The sequence below is a fragment of the Eubalaena glacialis genome, chromosome X, assembly GCF_028564815.1.
Source record: "Eubalaena glacialis isolate mEubGla1 chromosome X, mEubGla1.1.hap2.+ XY, whole genome shotgun sequence".
Taxonomy (NCBI): Eukaryota; Metazoa; Chordata; class Mammalia; order Artiodactyla; family Balaenidae; genus Eubalaena; species Eubalaena glacialis.
The window spans coordinates 16090511-16117967 of record NC_083736.1 but is presented as its reverse complement, the minus strand read 5'-3'; the positions used below and the strand labels follow the sequence as shown (position 1 = coordinate 16117967).

General features: G+C 37.6%; 1 protein-coding gene across 1 annotated transcript in view; it reads right to left on the bottom strand.

Annotated features, from left to right (window-relative positions):
- The window catches only part of PPEF1 (protein phosphatase with EF-hand domain 1), a 121526-nt gene that overhangs the window by 9787 nt on the left and 84282 nt on the right, over positions 1 to 27457 (bottom strand). Inside the window, exons 10-14 of the mRNA XM_061178374.1 lie at positions 26864 to 27013; positions 22474 to 22620; positions 14103 to 14288; positions 12544 to 12686; positions 217 to 323 (exon numbers count right to left, since the gene is read on the bottom strand). Of these exons, the coding sequence (XP_061034357.1) occupies positions 217 to 323; positions 12544 to 12686; positions 14103 to 14288; positions 22474 to 22620; positions 26864 to 27013 (733 nt within the window). The remainder of the gene's footprint in view (positions 1 to 216; positions 324 to 12543; positions 12687 to 14102; positions 14289 to 22473; positions 22621 to 26863; positions 27014 to 27457) is intronic.

The window sequence follows — 27457 nt, the reverse complement described above, 5'->3', positions numbered from 1 at the left end:
GGGTTGTTGTTGTTTTTTTAAGTTGAAAGAAGCTTACTGAAAAGGAGGAATATGTTTTTGTCCAAGCATATAATGGATTATATTTCATTTTTATCTCTATCATTCCTTGCTGGTAAAAGTAGAAAACTGAAATCTTAAGGAAACAAAGAAAATGAAAACTAATTTGTAGGTAACCTGGTATGTTAAGAAATGGTAAGCATTACATAATTTTTTTACCTGATTTACTGCAGTCTTGAAGTTGGAAAACATGAATGAGGTCAGTTTTTCGTGAAATCATTCTCTCTTTTAACATCCTGATGGCACTACTTTCAACAGCATTCACCCTATGTTAAGAAAATAATTATTAGGTGAAAGTTACATAAGTCATCCTGTTCTGTTTCATTTTAATATGATTTGTTGCCACTCACCAGTTTCTACATTAAAATGAACTGTCTAACTTAACACATAACATATTACTAGGTGGTGAATGTGTTTATATGTATGTGTGTGTGAAATTTTAAAAGGATTATCACTGGTATTTTCTTTTTGATTTCAAAGATTCACATGAACAATTAGTGTATGAGAATATCCAAGACAAGAAGGAAAACAAAGAGGGACTTGCTATAGCAGATGTTGAAATTTACCTTAAAGTTACTTAAACAAAACAGCAGGTATTGACACAAGAGAAGACAGATACATACATGAATAGAATAGAATTTTCATAAATATAGTGAACTATAATATATATGGGAACAATATATGTGACAAAGGAGGTATTAAAATTCAGTAGAAAAGGATGATTTTTAAAAATAGTGCTAGCACAATTAATGTCTGGATGTTAAACTTCCACCTCAGACCATTTACAAAAATAAATTCAAAATAAAGGAGGAACAGAGGAACAAAGTAGTCATGAGTCACCCCAAAAAAGCAAAATGGCAGATGTAAATCCAACCATATCAATAATAACATCGTATTTCAATGGATTAAATAAAAAAGCAGAGATTGTGAGACTGAATTAAAAAAATAAGATCCAACTATATGTTGTCTACAGGAGACACACTTTAGTTTCAAAGATGCAAAGAGTTTGAAAGGAAAAAGTATACCATGCAAACAGCAACCAGAAGAGAGTTAGAGTGGCCATACTAATAGTAGACAAAATAGACTTTAAGACAAAAGCTATTACTAGAGATAAAGAGGGATATTTTATAATGATAAAAGAACCAATCAGTCAAGATGAAATAATTATAAAACATATATGAAACTAACAACAGAGCCCAAAGCTACATGAAACAAAAACTGACAGAATTGAGGGGGCAAATAGACAACTCAACAATAATAGTTGGGGACTTCAATACTCTACTTTCAATAATAGATAGAACAACTGGGCAGAAAATCAAAAAGGATATAAAAGACTTGAACAGCACTATAAACCAATTGGATCTAAGAGATTTGTATAAAACACTCCACCCAACATCAGCAGAATATATATTCTTCTAAAGCGTATATGGAATATTCTCCACAATAGACCCCATGTTAGGCCATAACATAAGTCTCAATAGATTTAAAATGATTAAAACCATACAAAGTATCTTTCCTGACTACAAATAAACAAATAAATTAGAGATTAAAAACAAAGAAATTGGGAAAATCACCATGTAAGGAAATTAAGCAATACAATCCTAAATAACCAATGGGTCAAAGAAGAAATCACAACAGAAATAGAAAATACTTTAAGATGAATGAAACTGTAAATACAACATGCCAAAACATATGAGATGCAATTAAAGCAGTGCTTAGAGGAAAATATATATCCATAAATACCTATATTAGAAAAGAAAGATATCAAATCAATAGCATAATGTCTATCTTCAAAAGCTAGAAAAAAAAAGATTAAACTAAAATCCAAAGCAAGTACATGGATGGAAATAATAAAGAACAGAGGAGAAATACATAAAATAGAGAAATAAAAAAACAATAGAGAAAATTAACAAAACCAAAAATTGGTTCTTTGAAAAGATCAATAAAATTGACAAACTTTTAGCTAGACTGGCTAAGGAAAAAAAAAAAGACCCAAATTTCTAAAATCAAGTGATTTTAGAAAGAGGGGTCATCACATCTGACCTTACAGAAATAAAAAGTATAAGGGAATACTATTAACAATTGTACGCCAACAAATTAGATAACGGACAAATTCCTATAAAGATACAAATTACCAAAATTGGCTAGGAAGAAACAGAAAACTGAACATACCTGGAACAAGGAACAAGATTGAATAAGTAATCAAACAACTTCTCACAAAGAAAAGCTCAGGGCCAGATGGCTTCACTGGTGAATTCTACCAAACATTTAAAGAAGAATTAATACCAATCATTCACAAACTCTTCCAAAAAATAGAAAAGGTGGGAATACTACCCATCTTATTATATAAAGCCAGTATTACCATGATACCAAAACCAAAGATCACAAGAAAATGACAGACCAATAACTCTTATGAATATAGATGGAAAATCCTCAACAAAATACTAGCAAACTGCATCTAGCAATACATAAAAAGGATCATATGCCATTAACAAGTGGGATGTATCCCAAGAATGCAAGGTTTGTTTAACATCTGAAATTAATCAATGTAACACATCATATTAATAGAATAAAGGACAAAATCCATATGATCATCTCAATACATTCAGAAAAAGTATTTGACAAAATCCAACACTCTTCATGATAAAAACAGTCAACAAACTAGGCATGGAAGGGAACATCCTCAACCTGATAAGAGGCATCTACAAAAAACACATAGCTAATATACTTAATGGTGAAAGACTGAATATGTCCCTCTTAAGATCAGGAAGAAGACAAGGGTATCTGCTCTCACCACTTCTATTCAATATTGGTGTGGAGGTTCTAGCCAGGCAGTTAAGCAAGAAAAGGAAGTAAAAGGCATCCAGATTGGAAAGGAAGAAGTAAAACTATCCCCACTCACAGATAATATGATTTTGTATATAGAAAATCCCATAGATTCCACTAAAAACTATTAGAACTTTGTACAGCAACTACACTTCAATTAAAAAGATAAATTAAAAAAACTATTAGAACTAATAAAAAAGTTCATTAAGATTGCACAACATACAAAAATCAACTGTATTTCTATACACTACAAATGAATAATCCAAAAATGTAATTAAGAAAACAATCCCAGCTCTCACTCCCTCTTGTGAGAACACCAGAATCACAACTAGCTGCTGGACAATCATCGACAGGAAGACACTGGAACTCACCAAAAAAGATACCCCACATCCAAACACAAAGGAGAAGCCACAATGAGATGGTAGGAGGGGCGCAATCACAGTAAAATCAAATCCCATAACTGCTGGGTGGGTGACTCACAGACTGGAGAACACTTATACCACAGAAGTCCATCCACTGGAGTGAAGGTTCTGAGCCCCACGTCAGACTTCCCAACCTGGGGGTCCGGCAACAGGAGGAGGAATTCCTAGAGAACCAGACTTTGAGGCCTAGTGGGATTTGATTGCAGGACTTCAACAGGACTGGGGGAAACAGAGACCCCATTCTTGGAGGGCACATACAAAGTAGTGTGTGCATCGGGACCCAGGGGAAGGAGAAGTGACCCCAGGGGAGACAGAACCAGACCTACCTGCTAGTGTTGGAGGGTCTCCTGCAGAGGCAGGGGGTGGCTGTGGCTCACTGTGGGGACAAGGATACTGGCAGCAGAAGTTCTGGGAAGTGCTCCTTGGCGTGAGCCCTCCCAGAGTCTGTCATTAGCCCCACCAAAGAGCCCAGGTAGGCTCCAGTGTTGGGCTGCCTCAGGCCAAACAACCAACAGAGAGGGAACCCAGCCCCACCCATCAGCAGACAAGCGGATTAAAGTTTTACTGAGCTCTGCCCACCACAGCAACAGTCAGCTCTACCCACCACCAGTCCCTCCCATCAGGAAACTTACACAAGCCTCTTAGATAGCCTCATCCACCAGAGGGCAGACAGCAGAAGCAAGAACTACAATCCTGCAGCCTGTGGAACAAAAACCACATCCACAGAAAGATAGACAAGATGAAAAGGCAGAGGGCTATGTACCAGATGAAGGAACAAGATAAAACCCCAGAAAAACAACTAAATGAAACGGAGATAGGCAACCTTCCAGAAAAAGAATTCAGAATAATGATAGTGAAGATGATCCAAGACCTCGGAAAAACAATGGAGGCAAAGATAGAGAAGATGCAAGAAATGTTTAACAAAGACCTAGAAGAATTAAAGAACAAACAAACAGAGATGAACAATACAATAACTGAAATGAAAACTACACTAGAAAGAATCAATAGCAGAATAACTGAGGCAGAAGAACGGATAAGTGACCTGGAAGACGGAATGGTGGAATTCACTGCTGCGGAACAGAATAAAGAAAAAAGAATGAAAAGAAATGAAGACAGCCTAAGAGAACTCTGGGACAACATTAAATGCAACAACATTCGCATTATAGGGGTCCCAGAAGGAGAAGAGAGAGAGAAAGGACCCGAGAAAATATTTGAAGAGATTATAGTCGAAAACTGCCCTAACATGGGAAAGGAAATAGCCACCCAAGTCCAGGAAGCGCAGCGAGTCCCATACAGGATAAACCCAAGGAGAAACACGCCAAGACACATAGTAATCAAATTAGCAAAAATTAAAGAGAAAAATGATTGAAAGCAGCAAGGGAAAAACGACAAATGACATACAAGGGAACTCCCATAAGGTTAACAGCTGATTTCTCAGCAGAAACTCTACAAGCCAGAAGGGAGTGGCATGATATACTTAACCTGATGAAAGGGAAGAATCTACAACCAAGATTACTCTACTCGGCAAGGATCTCATTCAGATTCTGATGGAGAAATCAAAAGCTTTACAGACAAGCAAACGCTAAGAGAATTCAGCACCACCAAACCAGCTCTACAACAAATGCTAAAGGAACTTCTCTAAGTGGGAAACACAAGAGAAGAAAACGACCTACAAAAACAAACCCAAAACAATTAAGAAAATGGTCATAGGAACATACATATCGATAATTACCTTAAACGTGAATGGATTAAATGCTCCAACCAAAAGACACAGGCTTGCTGAATGGATACAAAAACAAGACCCATATATATGCTGTCTACAAGAGACCCACTTCAGACCTAGGGACACATTCAGACTGAAAGTGAGGGGATGGAAAAAGATATTCCAAGCAAATGGAAATCAAAAGAAAGCTGGAGTAGCAATACTCATATCAGGTAAAATAGGCTTTAAAATAAAGAATGTTACAAGAGACACGGGAGGCCACTACATAATGATCAAGGGATCAATCCAAGAAGAAGATATAACAATTATAAATATATATGCACCCAACATAGGAGCATCTCAATACATAAGGCAACTGCTAACAGCTCTAAAAGAGGAAATTGACAGTAACACGGTAATAGTGGAGGACTTTAACACCTCACTTACACCAATGGACAGATCTTCCAAACAGAAAATTAATAGGGAAACACAAGCTTTAAATGACACAATAGACCAGATAGATTTAATTGATATTTATAGGACATTCCATCCAAAAACAGCAGATTACACTTTCTTCTCAAGTGCACATGGAACATTCTCCAGGATAGATCACATCTTGAGTCACAAATCAAGCCTCAATAAATTTAAGAAAATTGACATCATATCAAGCATCTTTTCGGACCACAACGCTATGAGATTAGAAATCAATTACAGGGAAAAAACCGTAAAAAACACAAACACATGGAGGCTAAACAATACGTGACTAAATAATCAAGAGATCACTGAAGAAATCAAAGAGGAAATCAAAAAATACCTAGAGACAAATGACAATGAAAACACGACGATCCAAAACCTAAGGGATGCAGCAAAAGCAGTGCTAAGAGGGAACTTTATAGCTATACAAGCCTACCTCAAGAAACAAGAAAAATCTCAAATAAACAATCTAACCTTACACCTAAAGGAACTAGAGAAAGAAGAACAAACAAAACCCAAAGTTAGCAGAAGAAAAGATATCATAAAGATCAGAGCAGAAATAAATGAAATAGAAACAAAGAAAACAAAAGCAAAGATCAATAAAACTAAAAGCTGGTTCTTTGAGAAGGTAAACAAAATTGATAAACCATTAGCCAGACTCATCAAGAAAAAGAGGGAGAGGACTCAAATCAATAAAATTAGAAATGAAAAAGGAGAAGTTACAACAGACACCACAGAAATACAAAGCACCCTAAGAGACTACTACCAGCAACTCTATGCCAAAAAAATGGACAACCTGGAAGAAATGGACAAAGTATTAGAAAGGTATAACCTTCCAAGACTGAACCAGGAAGAAATAGAAAATATGAACAGACCAATCACAAGTAATGAAATTGAAACTGTGATTAAAAATCTTTCAACAAACTAAAGTCCAGGACTAGATGGCTTCACAGGTGAATTCTATCAAACATTTAGAGAAGAGCTAACACCCATCCTTCTCAAACCCTTCCAAAATTGCAGAGGAAGGAACACTCCCAAACTCATTGTATGAGGCCACCATCACCCTGATACCACAACCGGACAAAGATACTACAAAAAAAGAAAATTACAGACCAATATCACTGATGAATATAGATGCAAAAATCCTCAACAAAATACTAGCAAACAGAATCCAGCAACACATTAAAAGGATCATACACCATGATCAAGTGGGATTTATCCCAGGGATGCAAGGATTCTTTAATATACGCAAATCAATGAATGTGACACACCATATTAACAAATTGAAAAAGAAAAACCATAGATCATCTCAATAGATGCAGAAAAAGCTTTCGACAAAATTCAACACCCATTTATGATAAAAACTCTCCAGAAAGTGGGCACAGAGGGAACCTGCCTCAACATAATAAAGGCCATATACGACAAACCCACAGCAAACATCATTCTCAATGGTGAAAAACTGAAAGCATTTCCTCTAAGATCAGGAACAAGCATGTCCACTCTCACCACTATTATTCAACGTAGTTTTGGAAGTCCTAGCCACGGCAATCAGAGAAGAAAAAGAAATAAAATGAATACAAATTGGAAAAGAAGAAGTAAAACTGTCACTGTTTGCAGATGACATGATACTATACATAGAGAATCCTAAAGGTGCCGACAGAAAACTACTAGAGCTAATCAATGAATTTGGTAAAGTTGCAGGATACAAAATTAATGCACAGAAATCTCTTGCTTTCCTATACACTAATGATGAAAAATCTGAATGAGAAATTAAGGAAACACTCCCATTTATCATTGCAACAAAAAAAATAAAATACCTAGGAATAAACCTACCTAGGGAGACAAAAGACCTCTATGCAGAAAACTATAAGACACTGATGAAAGAAATTAAAGATGATACCAACAGATGGAGAGATATACCATGTTCTTGGATTGGAAGAATCAATATTGTGAAAATGACTATACTACCCAAAGCAATCTACAGATTCAATGCAATCCCTATCAAATTACTAATGCATTTTTTACAGAACTAGAACAAAAAATCTTAAAATTTGTATGGAGACACAAAAGACCCCGAATAGCCCAAGCAGTCTTGAGGGAAAAAAACAGAGCTGGAGGAATCAGACTCCCTGACTTCAGACTATACTACAAAGCTACAGTAATCAAGACAATATGGTACTGGCACAAAAACAGAAACATAGATCAATGGAACAAGATAGAAAGCCCAGAGATAAACCCACGCACCTATGGTTAACTAATCTATGACAAAGGAGGCAAAGATATACAATGGAGAAAAGACAGTCTCTTCAATAAGTGGTGTTGGGAAAACTGGACAGCTACATGTAAAAGAATGAAATTAGAACACTCCCTAACACCATACACAAAAATAAACTCAAAATGGATCTGAGACCTAAATGTAAGACCGGACACTATAAAACTCTTAGAGGAAAACATAGGAAGAACACTCTTTGACATAAATCACAGCAAGATCTTTTTTGATCCACCTCCTAGAGTAATGGAAATAAAAACAAAAATAAAGAAATGGGACCTAATGAAACTTCAAAGCTTTTGCACAGCAAAGGAAACCATAAACAAGACTAAAAGACAACCTTCAGAATGGGAGAAAATATTTGCAAATGAATCAACAAACAAAGGATTAATCTCCAAAATATATAAACAGCTCATGCAGCTCAAAATTAAAGAAACAAACATCCCAATCTCAAAATGGGCAGAAGACCTAAATAGACATTTCTCCAAAGAAGACATACAGATGGCCACGAAGCACATGAAAAGATGCTCAACATCACTAATTATTAGAGAAATGCAAATCAGAACTACAATGAGGTATCACCTCACACCAGTTAGAATGGGCAGCATCAGAAAATCTACAAACAACAAATGCTGGAGAGGGTGTGGAGAAAAGGGAACCCTCTTGCACTGTTGGTGGGAATGTAAATTGATACAGTTACTATGGAGAACAGTATGGAGGTTCCTTAAAAAACTAAAAATAGAACTACCACATGACCCAGCAATCCCACTACTGGGCATATACCCAGAGAAAACCATAATTCAAAAAGACACATGCACCCCAATGTCCACTGCAGCACTATTTACAGTAGCCAGGTCATGGAAGCAACCTAAATGCCCATCGATAGACGAATGGACAAAGAAGATGTGGTACATATATACAATGGAATATTCCATAAAAAGGAATAAAAAGGAATATTCCATAAAAAGGAACGAAATTGAGTCATTTGTTGAGACATGGATGGATGTAGAGACTGTCATACAGAGTGAAGTAAGTCAGAAAGAGAAAAACGAATATCGTATATTAACGCATGTACGTGGAACCTAGAAAAATGGTACAGATGAACCGGTTTGCAGGGCAGAAGTTGAGACACAGATGTAGAGAACAAACGTATGGACACCAAGGGGGGAAAGCCTCGGGGGTGGGGTGGGGATGGTGGTGTGATGAATTGGGCGATTGGGATTGACATGTATACACTGATGTGTATAAAATTGATGACTAATAAGAACCTGCTGTATAAAAAAATAAATTAAATTAAATTTAAAAATTAAAAAAAAGAAAAGAAAACAATCCCACTTACTACAACACCAGAAAGAATAAAACACTTAGAAATGAATTTAACAAAAGAAGTCCAAGACTTGCACACTGAAAAGCACAAAACATTTTTCAAGGAAATTAAAGAAGATCAAAATAAATAGAACAATATGGACTGGAAGATTTAATATTGTTAAAATGGCAATAGCCCCAAATTGATATTACAGATTCAAAATAATCCCTATCAAAATCCCAGTGGGCATTTTTGCAGAAGTTGACAAGCTGATTCTAAAATTCACATGGAAAACAATCTTAAAAAAGAAGACTCAAATTCAACTCACCTTTCCCAATTTCAAACTTACCAAAAAGCTATAGTAATCAAGTCAGGGTGTTACTCACATTACGATAGTCATATAGGTCAATGGAGTACAACTTAAAGTTCAGAAATAAACCCATACCTTTATGGTCAATTGATTTTTGACAAGTGTGCCAAGACAGTCAAATCGGGGAAGGATAGTCTTTCCCACTGATGTTGCTGGGACAATTGAATATCCACATTTTAAAGAATAAGGTTGGACCCTTACCTCACACTATACACAAAAATTAACTCAAAATGGATCAGATATCCAAATATAAGAACTTAATCTATAAAATTCTCGGAAGAAAACATAGGAATAAAGCCTCATGACTTTGACTTAGGCAGTTGGTTCTTAGATACCCCATCACAAGCAGAAAAGAGAAAACAGATATATTGGATTTCATCAAAATTAAAAACTTTTGTGCTACAAATAATAACATCAAGAAAGTGAAAAGACATCCCATAGAATGGAAGAGACTATTTGCAAATCATATATCTAATAAGTGACATGAATATAAGATATATGAATAACTCTTATAATGCAATAATAAAAAGAGTAGTAACTCAATTAAAAATGGAAAAAGGATCTGAAAGAGACATTTCACTAAAGAAGATATACAAATGCCCAATAAGAACATGAAAAGATCCTCAAAGTCATTGGTCATGAGGGAAATGTAAATCAAAACCAAGAGATCCTACCTCACATCCACTAAGATGGCTATAATCAAAAACACAGATCATAACAAGGGTTGTCAAGGATGTGGAGAAATTGGAATCTTCATACATTGCTGGTGGGAATGTAAAATTGTGCATCCCCTTGGGAAAAAAGCTTGCAAGTTCCTCAAAATGTTAAACATAAGCGTTACTATATAATCCAGCAATTCCACTTTCAGGTATATACCCAAGAGAAATGAAAACAAATGTATACACAAACCCTGTCCACCAACGTTCAAAACAACATTATTCATAGTAGCCAAAAAGTGGAAACAACCCACATTTCTATTAGCTGATAAATGGACAAAGAAAATGAGGTCTATTGATAAAATGGAATGTTATTCAGCCATTAAAAGGACTGAAGTACTGATACATGTTACAACATGAATGAACCTCAAAAGCACTGTGCTAAGAAAAAGAAGCTAGTCACAAAAGACCACATATTGTGTAATCCTATTTACATGACATGTCCAGAATAGGCAAATCTATAGGGACAGAAAGTAGATTAGTGGTTAACTAGAGTTGTGATGGCGGGGGGGGGGGGGAGGGGGGCGGTGGCCAGGGATGGGGAGGTGATAATGATGAGTGACTACTAATGGATACAAGTTTTCTTTTTAGGATGGAACAAATGTTCAAAAATTAGTTTATGGTGATGTTACACAACTCTGTAAATATACCAAATATCATTGAATTGTATACTTTAACTTGGTAAACTTTCAACAAAGCTGTTAAAATAAATTACATATATATGTAATATATATATATATGTGTGTGTGTGTGTGTGTGTGTGTATATATAAAATTTATGTGGAGACATTTTTCTACCGAAGGGGAAAATCCAAAAGTTATAATGAAATTATAAAATGTGATTTCATAGAATAAAGCAAAATCAAGACACCAACAAAATATATGCATCATGCCCATAAAAATCCTCTATCCCTCCTATGCAAAGAATTCCTAAAAATTTATCAGAAAATGACAAACAGCCCAATATAAAATAGGGGAATATTATAAACAGGAAATTCAAAGAAAAGAAAAGGCAATGTTCAAAAATATAAGCTGGGTAAACTCAGCTGTCTAAAAAATGCTAATTAAAACAATGAGATTTATCATTTTTATCCATCAGCTTGGCAAAAATTAAGAAGGGTAATAACTTATGAGACTAATGAGGATGTGGAGAAATTAATATGTTGTTTTCCAGATTGTTAATTGTTATAACTCTTTTGTAGTATCTAGCAAAATTTTAAACATTATAAATCATATATTTTGAAATCTTATGTAAAAAAAAAGCACTAAAAACTTATGGATATGTGTATATATATATATATGTACAGACAGACACACACACACACACACACACACACACACAGAGGAATGTTTGTTATAGTATTGCTTTTAAGTACAAAACCCTAGAACCAATCTGGATGGCCATCAGTTGAATACGATTTAGCTATCCATAATTGTTATGGTATACATATACTACAGAATATTATACATCTACCAAAAAGAATGAGTTAGGTCTATATGTATGAACTTGGAGTAATGTTCACGATATAATCTTTAGGGAAAGAGTCAGTTGCAGAATAGACTGTGCAGTGTGATTCTATCTTTGTTTTAAAAAAAAAATGTATGTATGTTGTTTACTGCCTTTCTCCTCCCACAGGGATATGCTTTGATGAGGGAAAAGACTTTTGCCTATTTTGTTTATTTCAATATCATCTGTGCCTAGAACAGTGTCTGACACATAGTAGGTGCTCAACATTTTTTTAATTCAATGAATGAGTAATTGCTTGTCTATTTTTGTAGGAGCAAGGAGAAGAGGGCGGACGGATCCTCTCTAGGCTATTAATTTCAGTTGCCTCTGGGGAAAAGAATTGCTGAGAAGTACTGGGAGAGAAGATCATTAACATTTTCTTTATACATCTTTGTTTTGTCTCACTTGTTAACAATAAACATATTCATTCTATAATATAAAAAATATTAAAAAGATAATGTCAAAGGGAGGAAAGGGAGATAAGCTATGAATGCCATCACACAGAGACACATACTCAACTCAGTCACATACACTTCTGGGTAGAGAAGAGACAAAGAGGCAAGAGCAGACTGGGCTGTCTGGGGCAGAGAAGGCTGGAGGTTACAGGACTGGGTGGGTGCAGAGACTTTCTTTTCCTTATATTCAATTAGGGACTGTTTGTGGATGCTGATTGCTTTATCCATCTAAAGAGATGTATACCCTGAAAATTGCTGCTCTTGGTTTCAAATATGAGCGCATTCACCACTTGGCTTCTGGAATTATTTCCATTTTGTTTATACCAATGAGTAACGAGTAAGTCATTTTCTTCACTCCCATGGCTGCTCTTAGTCACTCTGGACTGGTTCTACTTGGTCACTAGTACCAGAGCTCAAAAATCTCCTTAGAGTATACACACCTTTGGTAAAGAGGCCTCAAGCACGTTGCCCTAGTCATTTGGTACTGGAAAAATCGGGGGGGCGTACCAGAACTCACTCTGATGTAAGCTCCTCGATTGCTACCTTCTTCATAATAATTAGATGCAGAAAATACAGTAATAACCTGGTTAAAGAGAAAGAGTGTCAGGTTCACATAGAGTTAGTTCTCAAAAGGTCCTTCAATAAAGTCAGAAACAGCTTAATTCTTAAAAAGCAAAAATCAAAGTTCAAAATCCGTACAAATCATCCAAGTCTGATGGGATTTCCTGTGATTCCATTGAAGAGAAACAAGGCTTTTAAATCACTGTCTCCAGGAGCACTAACTTCTAGCCACTCATCCCCACAGTGCATGGCCTTGCAATCTTGTGTACAATTTCAGTTCCATATCTTACAATCCTCCCTAATGCTCAGTTTTGTAAATTCTAATTTTCCAAGGGGGTAAAGCCTTTATTTTCTTTCCTTGTGATATTTGACCATTCAAAATAAAACTTGTCTAGTATCACAGTCCTTTTCTTTTGTCTGTAGCTGACTGATTTAGAGGGTTCAGGGCGCCCCACAAAACCAGTGCTCTAAGGTCAGAGAAATAGTGGCTAGATAAGGGACCATGACCACTCTGTCGGGAAGGAACCAGCCTTGGGGGCGTGGTGGAGGATGGGGAGCCTTGGGAGGGTAATACTTGTCAGTGACAGGAAAGCTGGTTTAGGCCCAGTCCTGCCCTAATGAGCAGGTCACTTCAGACAAACCACTGCTATTTTCTCCCCGTTTTCTTATTACAAATAAACCCTAAATAATACTTGCCTTACCATCTCGCAATGTCAGTATGAGCCTCCAATGAACTAAAAGAGTTAGGAAAAGTGAAAGTGTTGAGATAGAAGGAAAGGCCATGCAATTTGGTATTCCTTTTTAATTATTGCTGTTCACTATGAGAAAAGGGGGCAGCCCAGGACAACCTGGGACCAGAAATCAGCTCCTCAGGCCTCGCCTCTCTAGCTTATCAGACACCACTGAGAAGCACAACGCATTCCATTTTAGTGGCCGCAGCGAAACTGCCCACAGCCAGGGACTTGCTAGAGCTCACCTACTCAGTGAATAGAAGAGAAGTATGTTTTGTGGTTCTGCTCTGCACAGGGAAAGTGCAAAAGGTGAAAGAGAGCAAACTGGATTCACTGCTGCCTTTCTGTGCTCAGTGAGGATAAGTACATTCTTAACCCCACTACTGGAGATTTGCCTTGCGATTAGCACAGAACAAAGCCTTTCTGTGTGTGTACTTAGTGCCATGTGTCAGAGTTTCTATCTCTGGGATTAGGGAAGATCGGAGAAATAAACCAAATATCTCTTAGGGTGAGGGACAGTGAGGCCCCTTGAAACAACCTCTGTGAACCCGACAGTCTCCTGTTTCTGTCTACCAAAGCATGGAGTTCTGTTTTGGGCCTAGGGAAGACATTTTCCCATGGGCTTTGAGGTCAGACACATCCTGTGAAGAAAGACTAGGCTTGGGGGAAGGATGTCTGTGATGATGTCACCAACACTGTTAGCTTACCTTCCCATCATGGCAAATTTCATACCCTTCGGGCTTACATTCATGAGACCTAATGAGCATCTTCAACTGGTATTTATTAAGAATCCTGGAGGTAATGTCTGGTCCAAAATAGCAGCCCCCTCCTCGACTTGTATTTGGGTAACAGCCTCTTTTGCCTCTGGGATCACTCCACAGAATGTCGATAACCTTGGAACAACAAATCAGATTAGGCTGCCACTTACAAGTGAGAGTTTATCTTTCTAGATTCCAACTTCTTTTCCAGAAATATTACCCCAAGTTATCCCAAAGTCTCACTATTTCTCATTCCTCCTTCAAAACTGTTTCACACTCATCTCCTCCATGAATCTTTTCCAGAATAATTTGAATGCCCATAGCCACCACAATCCCTTTCTACCCATCCCCAATAACCAATGTAGCAATACTTAGTAACCATGAAGGATCAGCCCTTGGGCTTTTTCTTTTTCTTTTTTTTTTTTAATTCCATCGCAATTGCTTCACAATTGCTTAACCTACAGGATCTTTTCTCTTAAAAAGAACTTCACTGCCATGTTCAAAGGAGAAAGTAGCTCCCCACAGTGAACATACAGGCACTTGGTGTTTTTAATATGTTCAAAGAGATAAGGTAAGTCTCCCAGCTATGGTTTTGGCCCTGGTTTTTGTCCTGTTGAGTACATAGCATGATAAAGCCTTTTCCCCATCACAAATATAGGCAACTGTTCATCCAAGAATATCTTGTAAAGCGTCTCCTTCACTTTTTGCCCCCCTTGATAAGCACATTCTCAGCTTCAGCAGTACATTTAGCCATTGACTGGTTTTCCACAAGTATGTTATTAGCATAACATTTCCTTGTGGGGATGAAAGAGGCAAGTGCAGGCTGCATGATGCTCAGGACTGAAGACCCAAGTTTCTAAGAATTTTTTCATAAAAAACTGGGGGCTCCCTGTTTGTAGCTCCGATCTACATATAATGTTTCTTTATTCCAACATCTCCTATGGGAGCTTCAGCAGTAGTGTGAAAAACTAGCTTTGTAGCTAAAGCTATGCAACCTTGAGAAAAGTCTTTGGGTCTTACTTTCTTTAAAATCAGAGGTTTGGGCCAGATGACTTGTGAAGTATCTCAAAGTTCTAACAGACTTTATTTTCTAATTTTTCATAGTCTAATAGACTGTATTTTCCACATGTTTCTTTGAAGGGCATGAAGAAGCATGTATTTTAAGTTGTTCAGTTATTCTAGTGGGTCCAAATCAGATCTTAAAAAGACCAGAAATGGTTGTCCCACTAAACCTGACTGTACACCCATTTACAGGTCTGGTATTGAAGGGGAGCTAGAAATAAGTGAGGGGAAAGACAGTGAGGTGGAGAGAACAGAACTGGTAGGAGAACTTCTCTGGAATGCTAAGCACCTCATCAGAACTGGAGAAACTGTGCACCAGGCACATTCCGGACACTTGCAGATGACTGATTTTTTGATGATTGACTGAAGTGAGAATTAAAACCACCTAAGAAGATTCAGATCAGGATTCTCCTTTCTCCTCCACTGAATTCCAACACTGGCACAACCCTACCCTACAAATAAATATAATGGAACCCATTTACTTTGCTGGTGATTATGATGAAAATAACACTTGCATTTGAAACTGAGCCATATCTGAATCTTACACCATGAATTCATGTCTGGGAGACATGATCTGACCTTTAGTATAATGAAGGAGAAAACATGGAACACAAGGAGGCGTGTTTTATAAGGAGGGGATTAACTTTTAAATTCCTACATGAGATGCAAGTCATTTACAGCCAAAATTACCCCAGGAAAACCTTCTAAATTACTCTTAAAGCACAGTATACATGATTTTGTATGTAAAACCCTACACAGACATATGGATGTGTGAATATTTTATGTATGTGATAATGTAGAACATATGATAAATTATATGAAACTAAAATTTTACACTTTTTTCTCCTTTTTGCCATATGTATATACTTGAAATTTACATAAATTAAATGTACATATGATGGGACCCTGTTAAAATAGAATAAGCACTGGCCATGGAGTTAGCTCTTCAAGTGTCACCTATGTCACCATAGAACCTATTCGGGCCTTAGCTGACTCCTCAATGAAATGAGGAAGATATAGCTAACATTCATTTTTCTTTGGTTCAAGGTCATAAGGGGTATCAATTTTATAGAAGTGAGCTTCTTCAGAACCATCCATTCAATGAGTTCTGCATTTCTTTTCTCTGTCCAGAATTCATTCATTCATAAACTTTACAGAGACTGTGACCACAATATAGATTTAATTCTGAGGCTCACAAACAAAAAATGCTATAAAAGTCACTTTGTTGGTGAAACAAATTCCTCAGCAGAGACAATCTCTTTCCTCTCAACAACATCCTCTCCACTGAAATGCAAGGGCCTTTGGGAGTGCATGAAAGAATAAGTATTTACAACATTCCTTCCTGAAAATTTTCAAACCAAAGATTGGAAAGGTTTTTATTCAATGACAACTTTTGTATGACCTGGTCAACAAAAATCTATTTGTGTCTCAGCCTTTACACCTCCTAAATCCGAAATAAATCCTGCAAGTGTCCCATGCTTGCCTACAGTTTTAGGTAATCCAGTTTTCAAAAGTATGCTTTTGGGGAGAGATAATAGCTCTGAAAGATGTATCTAAACGCTTCTCTTCTAAGACACTAATACTGTAGATTCACTTTTGTATTTTCCCTTAGTTATGTGTCCTCCTTCCAGCTTTTGAACATGTCGTCTTAAAAGCTGTGCTCAGCCCAAACCTTCCAGCCAGGTACCTAGATGGCTTTAGATGCCTACTCCTTGCCTACCCATCACCTCATTGGATGAGGGGAGACTAGAGTAGTTCATTACATTCTTGAGATCTCCTATCACTCTTAAGTCATCTTTCCCTTCAGAAAAAGAGCATGGGCATTAAAGTCAGACCTGGGATCAAATCCTGCTCTATCATACAGTGACTAGCCAAGTGACTACAAAAAAAGCCATTTCACTCTTGGGAGCCTTCTCAATGAAGCTGACTACCCTATTTAAAATTGCAACTCTGTCCCCTACCTCCAGTTCTCTGTTTCCCCTAACCTTGTTCTAGTTTTAATTTTTTCCATAGAACTTCTCACTTAACATAGTTACTTGTTATTGTTATATAATTATATATGTAATATTATATAAATAATATAGCTTCATATATACATATTACTTAGCTCCTCCCCCTAAAACATAAACTCCATGAGGGAATAGATCTTAGGTCACTTACTTTCTCAAAAGCTTAGTGCCTGACACATAGTAGGTACTCAATAAATTTTACTTGTTAAGTGGATTAAGAGAAGGGAGTCGGGCTTCCCTGGTGGCGCAGTGGTTGAGAATCTGCCTGCCAATGCAGGGGACACGGGTTCGAGCCCTGGTCTGGGAAGATCCCACATGCCGTGGAGCAGCTGGGCCCGTGAGCCACAATTACTGAGCCTGCGCGTCTGGAGCCTGTGCTCCGCAGCAAGAGAGGCCGCGATAGTGAGAGGCCCGCGCATCGCGATGAAGAGTGGCCCCCGCTTGCCGCAACTGGAGAAAGCCCTCGCACAAAAACGAAGACCCAACACAGCCATAAATAAATAAATAAATAAATAAATAAAATTTTAAAAAAAAAAGAGAGAAGGGAGTCACTCAGGACATAAATAATTAAAATTATTTTTTAAACCTTTCTGGCCTCTTTGTTGTTTCAAGTCTGTCCTGAAGGAAGAGGTCACGCTTGTCTCTATACGACGACTCAGCTATGAATACATACATCCCCCACATCTCAGGGAATATAAGATAAAATTTAAATTACAGCGCTCTGCCAAGAATCATGCACTTCCATGAGTATGGAACAAATAGCCTACGATCTTTACTGCAACACAGCTCACAGATATTAAGAAATAAAGTAATTGTGAAATCTGTTTTTATCTGGAAATTTCAACTCTAGCTAACTAAAGTGTGCATGTCCATGATGTACCAGGAAATGAGGAAAGAAAATTAAAGGTACAACTGAAATTATTAAAATATTGGGAATGAGATTCTGGTCAGTTTTACCCTGCGTCAGCTCCAGTCATGTACACTGAGTCTGTAAGATGCCTCATCTACATTGTTGGGGTGAGGGGAGGTTCTATTACAGAATAATGACCACCAGTTTCCTCCCTCCCACTTCTTAAGGCTCCATCTCTCTACAATTCTAACTCATCCAAGCTTCCAGACTCCCTGATTTTCTTCTTGTGCAACTCCAATCTTTTTGGCATCATCCTTTTTATTCACTATAACCTTTGGTCTTTGGAATTTGGATATCAAAATTTAAGGAGGCATCCTTTCCTACTTGCTATAGGATGCCTCTTATACTTCTTTGATTTTTAAATACTTTGAATGCACAAGCCAGTAATGAATTCTATTTCTCTCTTATTACCTCTTCCTCTCCCTCTCTATCCTCCCGCCTCTCTTTCTCCTCATTGATCAGAGATTATTTTACATCAGAAATCACATTTTAGGGACTTCCCTGGCAGTCCAGTGGTTAAGACTCCACGCTTCCAATGTAGGGGGCGCGGGTTCAATCCCTGATCAGGGAACTAAGATCTCATATGCCGCGTGGCACAGCCAAAAAAGAAAAAAAAAAAAAAAGAAATCACATTAGTTCAACATTTTCAGCAATCAAGGTATAAGGGTACAGAATCAAGAAATGAAGGCTTCTTGGGGGTAAGCAATTAGAAAAAGGCTAGTGGTTTCATAATACTAGTAGCAAGAGTAGTTCAGCTAGAAGTTTAATTGATAGAATCAGGGAAAGGAATAGATGAGAAAGAACCTTCTTAAGGCCAGAATAAGCCTTGAAGATTGTCAACACCCTCCCCCTGCAAAGGAGTCCAACTTTAATGGGATCAGATTGTGAAGCTATTTGTGAGCCCCAGGGCATTATTAAAAACAATAGCGCAATCAGCTAGCAATTAGTGAAGGCTAATAGCTGTGTCTGATACAAAAAGAGGCAGATGAGCCAAAGCTTAAAGGGGAAATCAGGGAAAGAGATAGTTGAAGAAAGCCTAGCTAAAGCTACAACCATCCCTGGTAGGGAAACTGTGTGCATGCCCAAGGCAGCACTCTGTGAGGCATGACATCAGAAGCTACACCCTGAGAAGGAATAGATTTCACCAAACTAGTCCAGAGAAGCCACTAAACAAATAAATGAGCAAGAAAGCAAATAATAACAAGCCCCAGAGGAGCATGGAAATAATTAGTTACTATATTACCTAAAATATCCAGTTTTCAACAAAAAATTACAAGACATGCAAAAAAAAAAACACACACACACACATACAGGGGAAAATAAGCAGACAATTGAAATTGCCTTTGAGCGGATTAGAAGTTGACTTAGCAGACAAGGATTTCAAACCAATTATTATAAATATTATATTAAAACACAGCTATATATATATAACACTTCACTGAATGAGAACAGAATACATTTTCTTCTCAAGAGCACATGGAGCATTTTCCAAGATAGACCATATGCTAGAGCATTAAAAAAAAAAGCCTCAATAAGTTTTAAAAGGCTTTAAATCATGCTAAGTATGGTCTCCAACCACAATTGAATTCAAGCAGAAATAATTAAGAGAAGGAAATATGGGAAATGCATAAATATACAGGAATTAAACAACATATTCCTAAAAAACATATAGGTTAAAGAAGAAATCACCAGGGAAATTAGAAAATACTTTGAGATGATTGAAAACTAAAGCACAACACAGCAAAACTTACAAGATGGAGCTAAAGCAGTACTTAAGGGAAACTTACAGCTTCATTAGCAAAGGAAAAAGAGTTCAAATCAATGACACTACCTCTCACCTTAGGAAACTAGAAAAAGAAGAGCAAAATAAATCTAAATCAGAAGGAAGGAAATAATAAAGATTAGAGCAGAAATAAGTGAAGGAGAGAATAAAAAACAATAGAGAAAAGTCAATAAAACCAAAAGTTGATTCTTTGAAAAGACCAATAAAATTGACAAACCTTAGCGAGACCGACCAAGAAAAAAAGAGACTCAAATTACTAAAATCAGAAATGAAAGAGGAGACATCACTACCAACCTTGCAGAAATTAAAAAAAAATTTTTTAATATATATATATTTCACATATATGTATATATTACAAACAACTTTAGGCCAACAAATTAGATGAAATGGACAAATTTCAAGGAAGACACAAGCTATCGAGGATACCAAGATACAAATTACTCAAGAAGAAGTAGAAAATCTGAATAGAACTATAGCAAGAAAGAAGACTGAATTAGTAATTTTTAAACTGCCTACAAAGAAAAAAGCCTGGAAAAGTATCAAAGTGAAACCAGCAACATACAAAATGGATTATACACCATGACCAAGTGGGATTTATCCCAGAAATGTAAGGTTGGTTTAACATCGGAAATCAACCAATGTAATACACCACATTAGTAGAATAAAGGACAAACAATACATGATCATCCTAATAGATACCGAAAAGCACTGACAAAGTCCAACACTCTTTCATGGTAAAAACACTCAAGAAAGTAGGCACAGAAGAGAAATTCCTCAATCTGATGAAGGGCAGCTAATATACAAACAAACAGCTAATATACTTAATGGGAAAGACTGAATGCTTCCCCCTAATATTAGGAATTAGACAATGATGTCTACTCTCACCACTTCTATTTTTCAACACTGTACTAGAGGTTCTAGACAGGGCAATGAAGCAAGAAAAAGAAATAAAAGGCTGCCTGATTGGAAAGGAAGAAGCAAAACTATCTTTATTCACAGATAACATGCTCTTGTTTATACAAAGTCCCAAGGAATCCACTAAAAACCATTAGAATGAACAAACAAGTTTATCAAGGTTCACAACATGAGATCAGTATACAAAAGTCAATATATACCAGAAATGAACAATCCAAAATGCAATTAAGAAAACAATTCTATTTACAATAGCATCAAAAATATTTGGGAATAAACTAGGAATAACTTTAACAAGTGCCTCACTGTACGTGATTACAAAACACTGCTGAAATTAAAGATCTAAACAAATGGAAAGACATCCCACCTTCATGAAATTAAAGATATAATATTGTTTAGATTGCAATAGTAACTAAATTGATCCACGGATTCAAGGCAATCCCTACCAAAATCCCAGCTCTTTTTTGGTAGAAATTGACAAGCTGATTCTAAAGTTCATATGGAAATTCAAGGGACCCAGAATAATCAAAATAATCTTGAAAAAGAAGAATAAAGGTGGAGAACTCACACTTCCCAGTTTCAAAACTTTCTACAAAGCTATAGTAATCAAAACTGTGTAGTACTGATAAAAGGACATATAGATCATGGAATAGAATTAAGAGTCTAGAAATAAACCTTCATATTTATGGTCAATTGATTTTTCGTAAGGGTGTCAAGGAAATTCAAGGAGAGGAAGTCTTTTTAACAAATGGTGCTGCGATAATTGGATATCCACATGCAATAAAATCAATTTGCACACCTACCTCACACCATACACAAAAATTAACTCAAAATGGATCAGACACCTAGACGTAAGAACTAAAACTATAAAACTCTCAGAGGAAAACATAGAAATAAATCTTTATGATTTGGGGTTAGGCGATGGCTTCTTAGATACAACACCAAAAGCACAAAGCAAAAGCACTTCTTTTACTGTGACTGAGTAAAAGGAGCCAGAGACAAAAGATCACATACTGTATGAGTCCATTTCTATAATATGTCCAGAATAGAGAAATCTATTAAGACCAAAAGGAGATTAGTGGTGGGACTCCCCTGGTGGCGCAGTGGATAGGACTCCGCGCTCCCAGTGCAGGAGGCCCGGGTTTGGTCCCTGGTCAGGGGACTAGATCCCACATGCATGTCGCAACTAAGAGTCCGCATGCCACAACTAAGAAGACTGCCGGCTGCAACTAAGACCCGGCACAACCAAATAAATAAATACATTTTTTTTTTTTTTTTAAAAAGGAGATTAGTGGTGGTCTAAGTGTGCAGGGATGGTGGTCGGGGGTGGGGAGAGAATGGGAAGTGACTGGTAATAGGTATGTGAAGTACCTTTTTCAGGTATGAAAATGTTCTAAAATTAGATTGTGGGGATAGTTGTACAACACCGTGAATATACCAAACCCAATGAATTATATACTTTAAATACCATTTAAATATGGTATTTGAATGATATTTCAATTAAGCTATTAAAAATATAGTAATAAATTTAGAGAGAAGGATATGACCTGCTTAGAAAGGTAAGTCACTTTTTATATATTATTAGAACAACATTATCTATGCTGCATCTTCACTGCCACTTTAGTGAACAGTTTGATTACTTACCTGTTCCCATTCATGCTTTGTTAATTGTTCAGAAAGGGATCCATTTGTTCTGATTCCCCGAGCTGTAATGGTTGTACCTACTTTATTTTCCTTCTCAGTAGCACGGTCTCCATCTATTGGAATTGGTGGCATCAGCACAGATTTCAACTACAAAACAAATTTATGCTTTAGCCAAACCCTATGTTCAGGGTGTTGCATGTAGAAACTTCAGCACTAGTTGCTATTCTGTCTATATTGTTGTGCCTCGACCCAATGGAAAACACATGGTCCCCTTTTCCATCTCACCTACCTCCTTCATCTTATTGATCCACTGATCTCTAAAAGTGGGGCTGTTAAGTTCTGTTTGTACATTTTTCAAAAAGAGATACTGTCCTAAGGGAAAGTTTCCCATTAGAGTTTCTAAAAGACCCCAGAGGCACAGATGTCAGTAGAGACATGTTCTGTGGCGTCCTGACAGGAAAAAGAAGATGCTAAGGGAAAACTAGTCTCCCTCTGAGCCTTTATCTATACATGGGGCTAAGAGAGAGAACTAACAGGCCTAGAGTTCAGAAACACCTCTTAAGAGGATGGTTGCTTTTCCTTTTGTTGTGTTTTCCAGGAGAAATGAGAGAAAGTACATCTGTGCCCAGGAAAGTGCACAGAGGGGACATAAGTTGAAAACTTCGGAAGCCCTTCGACTTAAATGCACTGGGTTCTCAGTCTGACCTGCCAGCAATTGATTACATTCTCTAATCCTAGTAACAAAGGCAATGTATTTCTTTGGAAATAAAATATCTCTCTGATAGTACATCAATTACTGTAATCCCTTCTACATTCCCTTACATAACTTGAGACTGTAATTTTATACTTGTTTCTTTGTAGTACCATACCGTTATACAAAACAATTTGAAATAATACTTCTATTACATTGGTGACCTTAGTTCAGTGATGGACAATTCTCTGTGGTAGGCACTTAAGTTTCTTCTATAAACTAGGGTGTATATAAAATCTTACCTTTGTTTTTCAAAAATAAAATTGAACCTTATTCTGAGGTCCTGTCTCATTGAGATGGTTGAAGTTCAATTTCAACTATTATTAGTGAGTTCACAGCCTACCCTCCCTGTCTCCCCAACCAGCAAATGTCGCCAGGTCTTAGGCAGAGCAGAATATTCTGGGAGGACACTCTGGACGTGGCTCCACACAACTCACTTCTGATAAGGTCATCAGGCAGGGCAAAGCCACATGGTCTCTTAAGTACATGTGGCTCCACCGTTTTCAAGGCCACTTGGGATCAGGATACTTTGTCCAGCCCCTGCTAAGGTACCACATCATCATTTTCTCCTGGGGGTCCTACTAGCCGTCCCTTCCCACAACCCCTGCCAGGGAGTTTGAAAAATACTAAACCAGAGTCTTAGTGTTATAGAGTCTTCCTTCTCTGTCCCTCTGTATTGACCCTCCTCCCCAACCTGCCTACCTTACAAAATACCTTTAATGAACCTAGAATGGAGGTTGTCATCAGGTTCCCCCAACCCTACCCCTCTCCTATTAACAATTATACCGCAACAGCAGGTATCAACCAGGAAGCATGGTCACCCCTACACTTGGAGGGTCCTAACAGATGGGCAAGTGGGGGTTATAAAACTGAACTTGAAAACCTGTTTTTGTATCTCATCTGGTAGAGTTCCAAAGGCTTGAACCTACTACTTTCACTACAGTTCAATTACATTTCATACAACAAGCACGTGCTACCAGTTCAACTTCACTCTAGGCAGGGTAGACAAAAAATACACAAGTCAAATTTCTACCTTTAAAGCCAGTCTTTTCAGTATGTGGAACAATGATCCCCAAAGGGGGTGAAATTTGAGGTATCCTGGTAAAATTCCTAGCCCCAAAATTTCTCCCCAGGGTCTGTCTTGGTGACTGAAATTCAAACCTTAGTTTTAAGTATCAGGAAAAAGAGGAGAGAGTTGCAGAAGAGAGTTATGTTCAAAGCTTACTCTATGCCATTTTCTTCATCTAGGTAATTATATTTAATCCTCCCAACAATTCAATACAGTAGGTATTTTTAGCTTCAATGTATACATGTGGAAACTGAGGCTTAGAAATCGTTGGCAGCTTGCCCAGTCACCCAGCCAGGAAGTGGCAGAAGCAGGATGTAATGGATGTAATGCTAGCTACATCTGTCTGATATCAGAGCTCCATGGTGTTGCCTAGGTTAAGGTGGCTCTCAATTTAGGGTCTCCACAGAGAAAGTTATGGGCATTCCAGACACATGCTCTTAATATCTCAAATAGCCCTAGAGAGGCCAGGCTTCTCAGGCTAACCTCAGGAAAGGAAAAGTTTTCAATCTGATCAATTGGTACTGGCTGCCATGGCTGATTAGCGCTGTTGTCACAGGGCAAGTGGTGGTGGAGTGTTGCATTACTGCCATGTGCTTGCCAATATCTGACTGACAAAAACATCATGTTCCCTTGCTCCTGGCTAGAATCATATCCACTCATTATGTTAACAGTGACTACCCCATGTTGACTGAAACGTCTTATTGGTTTATTTGCTGATATTATAAGGAAGGTGCCTTAAACTAGGTGCCTTAAAATTTACTGCAACTGGGATACTTTTGAGAGTAAAGGGATGTGCTATTAATAACTACACCAAGACAACAGGTGTAAACCAGGAAGTATGGTCATCACTGGGTGAGGCTGGGGACTGGGGTATGTAAAATCACCACAGAATCAGAAAAGGGGTTGTAAAAAGATTTTTATCCAGTTTTATCTTATACTTGCCCTACTTTGGTCTTAAATCTCTTAGGAGATATTCAACAAACATTAATTAATACTTAACTACATCTTGGTGCTGGGGCTGTATCAGTGAACTAGAGAAGCAGGGGAGGATGGTAAACAAACAGTACCACAACTGCTTATTTAATTTTGGTAACTGTTATGAAGGATATGTACAAGGGGCTTGAAAGCATACAGAAGGGGACCTGATCTAGTGTGGAGGTCATGGATGGCTTTCCAGAGGAGGGGTGTATATTTAAGCTGAAATTAAAAGGATGAGAAGGAGTTAGCAACAATATTATCATTCATATGTGTATAAAGGTATAAGGGCTCTAAAAACTCAACGTGGGACTTTCCTGGTGGTCCAGTGGTTAAGAATCCGTCTTGCAATGCAGGTGCCGCCAGTTCGATCCCTGGTCGGGGAACTAAGATCCCACGTGTCATGGGGCAACTAAGCTCGCACACCACAACTACAGAGCCCACGCGCTGCAACTACAGAGCCCACGCACTCTGGAGCCTGCACGCCACAACTAAGACTCGACACGGCCAAAAATAAATAAATAAATATTAAAAAAAAAAAAACCTCAAGGTGAACAGGAATCACATTTCTGTCCATATCAAATTAAATTCTGGCTCTAGACCCCACTTGCTTAGATTGGTTGGAAGTCGATTATCAGTCCTGAGGAGTAAGGGTTTAGGTTTCTCACTAGGACCGTACAAGATCACCTGGCTCCAGAGTTGCCACTGGTCCTCATGCCCACCTGGCACCCCGTCTACCCCCTAGTCTGGGAGTGTTGGCTGGGCTCTGGTACAGGCGGAAGACGATTGCAGTCACTCTGCAAGGCCCAGCCAAAGACGCTGTTCACTACGGCTGGAAGCTTCACAGGCCCCCCACACCCACTACCCTCAGAGGGTCAATACATATTCCTGCTCTGCTTCTGCTGTATTGAATATGATTGCTTAAGTTGAAATATTAAAATATTCCCCCCCAGATTACCCTGAGCCATTTGGAATATATAAGGGAAATCACACCAATTCAGAAATAAATTGCTGTATGATTCCATTTCTGTGAGGCACCTAGAGCAGTCAAATTCATAGAGACAGAACGTAGAATGGTGGTTGCCAAGGGCTGGGGAAGGTAGAATGGGGAGTCAGTGTTTAATGGGTAGAGATTCAGTCTGGGAAGATGAAAAGTTTTAGAAATGGATGGTGATGTCAGTAGTGATGGTTGCAGAACAATGTGAAAGTACTTAATGTCACTGAACTATACACTTAAAAATGGTTAAAGTGGTAAATTTTATGTTGTGTATATTTTACCACAACTTTAATTAATTAAGTAGAAATTTTAACTTTTCAAAAATCAGGATTTTTCACTTTTAGAAACTATACGAAATGCCGATATTTCCTCATTTTTCCACTTTCACCATGAATTTTTAACAATGCATTTTCCATATATAGAAGTTATCCATTTAGTTCCTTATCATGCAATCATAGATTTTCTTAAAATTTGTACTAATCTTTTCAGAGTTACAGCAACCACTAAAACACGAATCAATACAAAATAATAAATGAAGGGAGGTACGTATCCCTTTATAAATCTCTGAGAAAACATTCATGCAAACACTGCTTCTTACTTTGTTTCTTTCTATACGGTGGAGTAAATTCAAGTCTGTGGACTCTGATATCCCTCCGTGTATGACCAGGATTTCATTGTCAATGATTGTACCAATTGGGAGCCAGGTATAGATGTCTTCCAAGATTTGTAAGATTTTTTTCCCATGTAGCTGTAAGTAAGAGCTTGAATAAGTTTGTTTTTCTGATAGGTTCAAGTTTATTGAATAGTCCCAACATATGGACAAAAACCCACAGTTTTCATGCCACCCAAAGAAGGTCAGGATGGAGTCACTAACCAACAAGCATGCATTAATCATGTCTTTTTAGTCTGTATTTTTGATACTTTGACATTTTGGTGCCTTGCTGACCCTTGAGAAGAGACTGCCCCTCCCAGGGCTAGTTAATTCCTAGAGATAGTAAAGGACTTGCCTTTTGTATGTAAATGAGGCTACCTTTCATATGCAAACCAACCTATCCAGAGCCTATCCTCCCAACTAGTCCTTTATGGAATTCTCACACCCAGGGTCACTATTCTCAGCTCCAGTCACCCCAGGGCCAGATACCAGACAACCTTGGACAAGCCCTAAGCCCCAGAGCCTGCTAAAACTATTCAA